At 40.2% G+C, this 7372-nt stretch overlaps 1 protein-coding gene across 3 annotated transcripts in view; it reads right to left on the bottom strand.

Annotated features, from left to right (window-relative positions):
• The window catches only part of JDP2 (Jun dimerization protein 2), an 88266-nt gene that overhangs the window by 69007 nt on the left and 11887 nt on the right, over positions 1 to 7372 (bottom strand). For all 3 annotated transcript variants that reach the window (XM_069092257.1, XM_069092256.1, XM_069092258.1), the window contains one exon: positions 3499 to 3722. In XM_069092257.1, the coding sequence (XP_068948358.1) occupies positions 3499 to 3722 (224 nt within the window). The remainder of the gene's footprint in view (positions 1 to 3498; positions 3723 to 7372) is intronic.

Below are 7372 nucleotides of genomic sequence, written 5' to 3'. Positions count from 1 at the left end.
ACCACCACCCTGGCTTTGAAAAACCCAGATGTTGTTTTGGTATTGAACAGTTTGGAAATCTGTCTACTTGATCTGTTTCTCTGTCTTGATAATTCTGTCTGTATACTCTGAAGTTCGGGGTGCTGACCTTTTTCCCCTGAACTAGGTAAACGATATATATTTGACTGATTAAAGTAAGCTTGTTAACCCATTTTGAGTTGCTTTCCTTTAACAAAGCAGATCTAAGAACCTGTGCTGGCAGGCACCCTGGGGATGCTGGGGTGCTTGCTGCTACATATATTTAGTGCCATACCAATCAGTTTACCAAAAAACTACCTTATAGAGCTAGAAAAAATAGTAAAAAAATTCATTTGGAAGAACAAAAGGTCCAGAATATCAAGGGAATTAATGAAAAGAAATGCTAGGAATGGTGGACTAGCTATACCAGATTTTAATCTGTACTATAAAGCAGCAGTCATTAAAACTACTTGATACTGGCTGAGGAATAGAGTAATGGATCATTGGAATAGATTGGGTACACAAGACTCAGCCATCAATGACTATAGTAATCTATTGTTTGATAAACCCAAAGACCCCAGTTTTGGGGATAAGAACTCACTATTTGACAAAAAATGCTGGGAAACTGGAATGGAGTATGGCAGAAACTGGGCATAGACCATAATCTAACACAATATACCAAAATCAAGTCTAAATGAATGCATGATCTAGGTATAAAGGCTGATACTCTAAGCAATCTGGGAAAGCAAGGAATAGTTTACCTGTCAGATTTGTGGAGAGGGGAAGACTTTATGACCAAACAAGAATTAGAGGGCATTATAAAATGCAATATGGATAATTTTATTACATTAAATTGAAAAGCTTCTGTACAAATAAAGCCAGTGTAACCAGAATTGAGGGAAGTGGAAAATTGGGAAAGAAATTTTATAACCTATTGTCACTGATAAAGGACTCATTTCTAAAATATACAGAGAATTGAGTCAAATCTATAAGAATATAAGTCATTCCCCAATTGGTAAATGGTCAAAGGATAAGAACAGGAAGTTTACAGAGGGAGAAATTAAAGATATTTATAAGCATATGAAAAAATGCTCTAAATCACTATTGATTAGAGAAATGCAAATCAAAACAACTCTGAGGTACCACATCTCACCAGTCAGATTGGCTAAGATGACAAAACAGGAAAATGACAAATTCTGGAGAGGATGTGAACAAATTGGAACACTAATGCATTGCTGGTGGAGTTGTGAACTGATCCAACCATTCTGGAAAACAATCTGGAATTATGCCCAAAGGGCTATAAATAATTTCATGCCCTTTGACCCTACAATACCACTTCTAGGATTGTATCCCAAAGAGATCATAGAAGTGGGAAAAAGATCAATATGTACAAAAATATTTACAGCAGCTCTTTTTGTGGTAGCAAATAATTGGAAATTAAGGGGGTGCCAATCAATTGGGGAATGGCTGAACAAGTTGTGGTATATGCATGTTATGGAATACTATTGTGCATTAAGAAACTAGGAGCAGATGGACTTCATATTTACCTGAAGAGGCTTATACAAACTGATGCCGAGTGAAAAGAGTAGAGCCAGGAGGAACTTGTACACAATTACAGACACGACATATGTCTGACAACCAACTTTGATAAACTGGACTCTTCTCAGCAATCCAGAGTCATAAGTCAACCCCAAAAGACTCATAATGGAGAGAGAAGTTTATATCCAGAGAAAGAACTGCAACTGAATCCAGATTGAAGCAAACTACTTGCCCTTTTTTGTTTTCTTGTTTGGTTTTGTTTCCTCTTTCCCATTCTTCATTCCATCTGTTACAATCCTTCTTTATAACTTGACTAATGCCTAATGTGAAAGTATTTGCAGATACTATACTTGATTGTATGCTGCCATGGGGAAGGGGAGGGGGGAGGGAGAGAAAATTTGAAACTCAAGGAATTGTGGTAATGAATCTTGTAAACTAAAAGTAAAAACATTAATAAAGAAAAAAAATAAAAAGATCACGAGTTACCACAACCTGCTCTGCTGACCAGATATGGCTCCATTTGGAGACAAAGGAGGGGAGCAGACATCTACTGAAACTGAGTCACTACATGCTTGTTGAATATTTTTGTTAGATTAGTGATAAACACAGTTCCCAGCATATAACAGGGACTTAATAAATTCTTGGTGACTTTTGTTAACTTTTCAATGATCTATGAGTATCTATCAAACCTAACTTAACAGGGTATTAGCCCTGAATACCCTGAAACCTTCATCTCCTGCTGCCTCTTTCCTTCATGGAGAGATACCCATTGAATCAGATAATCCATGCATCTACCAGGGGTGGGGAACCTAAGGCCTCAAAGCCACATGTGGCTCTAGGTCCTCAAGTGCAGCCCTTTGACTGAATCCAAACTTCATTGAACAAATCCCCTTAATAAAAGGATTTGTTCTTTAAAACTTGGACTCAGTGAAAGGGCCGCACTTGAGGACCCATAGGACCACATGTGGTCTTGAGGCCAAAGGTCCCCACCCTGATCTAGGAGAATGGCATTTAAAAAAAAACAAAACTTCTAAAAAACTCTACAAAATCCTATTGTTGGAAGGGTCCATGAAGGTCATCTGATTCAGCCATATCCAAAATCAGAGATCTTTTCTACAAAATAAGGGGTCCTTCAACTTCTCCTGAGCCAGCGCATTTCATCATCTAACACCTCTGCTAGGAAATTGATCCTTATGACTATTTGAAAATCCCCTGTAATAGGTTTCTATACTGCTCCTAGTTCTTCCCTCTATGTCCATGCAAAACAATCTCATCTTTCTTCAAACTGGTAGCACGTTAAAGCTTTTTCTTCTCCAGAATGAATTTCCCCTGTTCTTAGTATGACCAAACATAATATATTAAATGATGACTTTGGGGCAGGTGGTGGAAAGCAGAGAGATTATAGTAAGTAGGTGTTAAAAAAAAAAAAGTCAGTGAACCAGAGGGTAGCTCATTAGGCCTCCAGTTCCAATCAATCTCTGGAACAATACTGTTCTCTTGAAATAAAAGATCTTTAAATCCTTTGTCACAGATGGAACTTACTCTAGTCCAACACCACCTGAGGATGACTACAGTGACTCAGTTGATGCCTGAGGGCTGAGGAGGGTGGAGTATAGGCCATTGACACACAACACTGTGTCCACTGAGTCAGTACCTGCCTGATATTAAGCAGTAGCTATGATGATGTTGATGGTAATCATAATAACCTCCACAGTCTGTATTTTTCATCGCACTTTCATAACCATTTTCTCATTTGAGCCTCTGGGAGGTTAGCAGATCAAACATTAACACCCCCATTTGACAGATGAGCAGTCTGGAACAGAGATCAATCCTTTATGTGACTTCCTAGTCAGCTAGTGATATGAATAATATTAGAATCTAGTTCTCAGGATCCTTAACTCCTGAGATGGAACCAAATTCCAGAGGTAAGGGGGAGAAAGGCAGAAGAGGAGACCCACTCACCTCACTCTTCACAGGCTGAGGCCTCTTCCCCAATTTCACCTCCAGGAAATGTAAGGGTGAGATCACGGCACCAATGTTATGGATGTCAGCGTACTTCAGCTCCTCTGCTGTCAGAGCAGTGCTGGGGAGTCCCGTCAAGGGGCCAAGCCCTGGCAAAGCGCCTGCTGTCAAGGAAGGGTCTGGGATCTGCCCTGGCATCATAGCAGAAGGAATGACGCCGCCGCCTAAGGGAGAGAAAAGGGAAACACTCATCATAACTCATCCCAGCGATGCTAACACTGGGGGAAACCGTGAAGCAGGGGACCTCAATCTTCAGCAACTCCCCCTCTCCTTTTGGAGCAGTCTTTTAATCTCTCCTCTGTAGATGCTTAAGACAGATATCTCTCCCCACCACCCCGAGGCCCTACTACCAAGAAGAAAACTAACTGCTTACAATTAAGAATGTTAAAGATTTAACCTTCTAGAATTATTCTACTTTAAAAGAGGGTCAAAGGATTGAATCACTAATGGTGACAAGTAAGTAGTAGAGATTTGGGGGGAAGGGGTTTCCTAAAGCCACTCAAGGCATACATGCCAATTCCATTTACCTCTAAACCCATATAACTCCCTCCAATACAGAACAAATCTATGTAAAAGAGATCTGTATCTGTATATGAGAAAAAGAATGTGGGAGAGTTCAAGTGAGGGACAGACGTAGAGAATGAAAAATGTGACTATCAGGCTGTAAGTTTCCTAAGGGCAGGAACCAAGTTATATTCATCTTTGTAGTTTCCCCAGTATCTAACAAGATGCAGTGTACCTTATAGTTGCTTTATAAATGTTGAACTGACTTTAAATGTCTACCTCTCTTTGACTCAATGGATGTAAGGTTAACAAATATAACAGCCGGTTCCAGCCTCAGATACTTAATACCCACACAAAAAATAACTGGCCGTGTAACCTTGGACAAGTTACTTAACCCAAATTGCTATCTATCTATCTATCTATCTATCTATCTATCTATCTATCTGCCTAATCTAAAACACATCACACGTTCCAGGTCTATAAGGATAAATAGGAGGGAGTCCCAAATCATTACGAGTTGGAAGAAAATAGGTCAAGATATTTTCATGCCCTCCATATGGACCTTTCTCTTTTCTCCCTTCTCAATGATGCTCATAGGTAAAAAACAAGAATTCTAAGACAAAAATGACAGTAATGAAGACCCTTGTGTGCCACTAGCCCAAAATGATTCACTTCCTTGCGTCTCATTTTTATCTTCACTGCTAAATTCTACTTAGCTATGTCCACCATTTTCTTTGTGGCCATTTTCTTCCCTTGTAAAAATGTTGGTGTGAAAGGAACATGGGGTTAGACTTCTTCCAATGGTCACCACTACCCTGATGTGGAAGAAAGGGTATTGTTTCTGGAGTAAGAGGACCCAGGATCAAATTCCAGCTCTCACGCTTACAGGTTGTGAGAACCTAGTTGAGGAAACCAACCTTAGTTCTCTTCTCTGTAAAAGAGGGATAATAAGAGTTACTCTACCCACATTCCCAGGATTGCTGGGAGGAAAAGGTGTTGTATACCTTAACAGAGAGAGGGCCTATGTCTGTGTAACTTCAATGGGATAGAGAATTCTCAGATCAGTCAGTCAATAGTCAATGAGTATTTATTAAGTGAAGGCAGATAGAGCATTAGGTTTGGAATCAGGAATCCTCCTGAGCTCAAATCCGGCCTCAGACACTAGCTGTGTGACCTTGGGCAAGTCACTTAACCCTGTTTGCCTCAGTTTCCTCATCTGTAAAATGAGTCACAGAAGGAAAAGTGAACCATTCCAGTATCTTTGCCAAGAAAACCCCAAAATGGGGTCACAAAGAGTCAGACACAATTGATAAGACTGAAAAACAAAAATGTATTAAATGCTTACTGTACACCAGGGCCCAAGGGTGGGGAACCTACTACCTTAAGGCCACATTGTGGCCTTCTAGGTCTTTGAATGGGGCCTTTTGACTGAGTCCAAGTTTTACAGAACAAATTCTTTTTTTAAGGGGATTTGTTCTGAGAAGTTTGGATTCAGTCAAAGGGCCACACTTGAGGACCTAGAGGGCCACATGTGACCTTGAAGCCAATGATTTCCCACCCCTGTACCAGGCACTGTATTAAGTGCTAAGGAAACAGAGAAAGACAAAAACACAGTCCCAAGGAGTCTCCTCACAATCTCATGGAGGAGAAAACATACAAATAACTAAGAACACATAAGATATATACAATGTAAGTAGAAGGTAATCTCAGAGAGAAGGTACTAGCAGTTTGGGGGGCTGGAAAGTTTTACAGAAGATGAGCTTTGAGCTTCACCTTGAAGGAAGGGCAGAGGAACAATATTCCAGGCATGAGGGACATCTGGTGAAAAGGCATAGGAATGGGAGGTAGAGTTTCTTGTGTTGGGAATAGTAGGGCAGTGAGCAGGATCACAGTTTGTGGAGAAGAGTCAAGTATATGACTGGAAAAGTAAAGAAGGGGCCAGATTATAAAAGACTTGAAATGCCAGATAGAGCATTTTATATTTGATCCTGGAGGCAACAGGAAGCCACTGAAGTTTATTGAATAGGGGAGTGACATGGTCAGACTTATATTTTAGGCAAATCACTACTGCAGCTGAGTGGCAGACGAAGTGGAGTGGGGGAAGAGATGAGAAAGGCAGGCCAACCATTCATTATGATAGTTTAGGTGTGAGCTGATAAGGGCTTATAGCAGGATGGCAGAGAGCTGAGAGGAGTGATATGAGAGAGGATGAGGTACTCCTTTGCCATTTATAATTTCCTAGAGCATGAAGAAGGAAAGAAGGAAGCAAGTATTTATTAAGCACTACTATGTACCAGTCTTTGTGTTAATATTTAACTAGTAATACACATCATCATTCAATGGTAATATTTACTCAATTGATTCTCATAACAACTTTGTGAGGTAGGTGCTATTTATTTTTATAGTCTGGAAAACTGAGGCAGACAAAAATTAAGTCAATGGCCCATGGTCATGCAGCTAAGTTATGTCAGAGATGGAATCTGAACCCAGACCTTCCTGGTTACCAAACTGGAATCACTATGACACTTGCTGGGCCTCTTAAACTTTGATAAAATTCCCATATAAATGTGAGTAGCTTTTATTATTGGCAGGGCCAGCTCTAGAGGAAAATGTGAAGTGCCTGAGGATGGAGCATAGCAGCCCCACCCTCTCTGACTCTGTGTCCTTCCATCTTCCTCTTCCTTTCTCCCCACTCCCAATCTCTCTTTCCACAGAGCCCTCCCCAGGCTCTCACTCATCCCTCCCATAAATGAGATCATTTATATAAAGTGTTTTTTCAAAGCACTGTATAAATGTCAGTTACATGAATCTTATTTTTGCATATGCCCAGTATCCTTTCTTAAGTCTCTCATGTCCACTATGAGCTTGGTAGAATATCTGGCATATAGTAGGTGATTTACAATTTTTTTTTCTTTTTGGAGGGCAATTGGGGTTAAGTAACTTGCCCAAGGTCACATGGCTAGGTTTGTGTGTGTGTGTGTGTGTGTGTGTGTGTGTGTGTGTATGTGTGTGTGCGCGCGCGCTAAGTGTCTGAGGTCGAATCCGAACTCAGGTCCTCCTGACTCCAGGGCCGGTGCTCTACTCATTGTGCACCTAGCCGCCCCTATAAACAATTATTGAATGAATGAATGAATGAATATTAAAACTTGCTTTACAATTCACACTAAGGTATAAATCACTGAAAGTTATAGCTGAAAAATATCGTAAAGATAATAATTAGTCCAACTTACTTGACTTTACAAATATGGAAACTGAGGTAGTGACTTGTCTGAGATCATTAATGTACTTTTTTAACCATATATTAAGCCTC

The sequence above is a fragment of the Petaurus breviceps genome, unplaced genomic scaffold (assembly GCF_028583685.1).
Source record: "Petaurus breviceps papuanus isolate PSGF00001 unplaced genomic scaffold, PetGlider_PUasm1.0 189, whole genome shotgun sequence".
Classification (NCBI taxonomy): domain Eukaryota; kingdom Metazoa; phylum Chordata; class Mammalia; order Diprotodontia; family Petauridae; genus Petaurus; species Petaurus breviceps.
The sequence above is the reverse complement of the archived record's forward strand: the minus strand, read 5'-3'. Positions and strand labels throughout refer to the sequence as shown.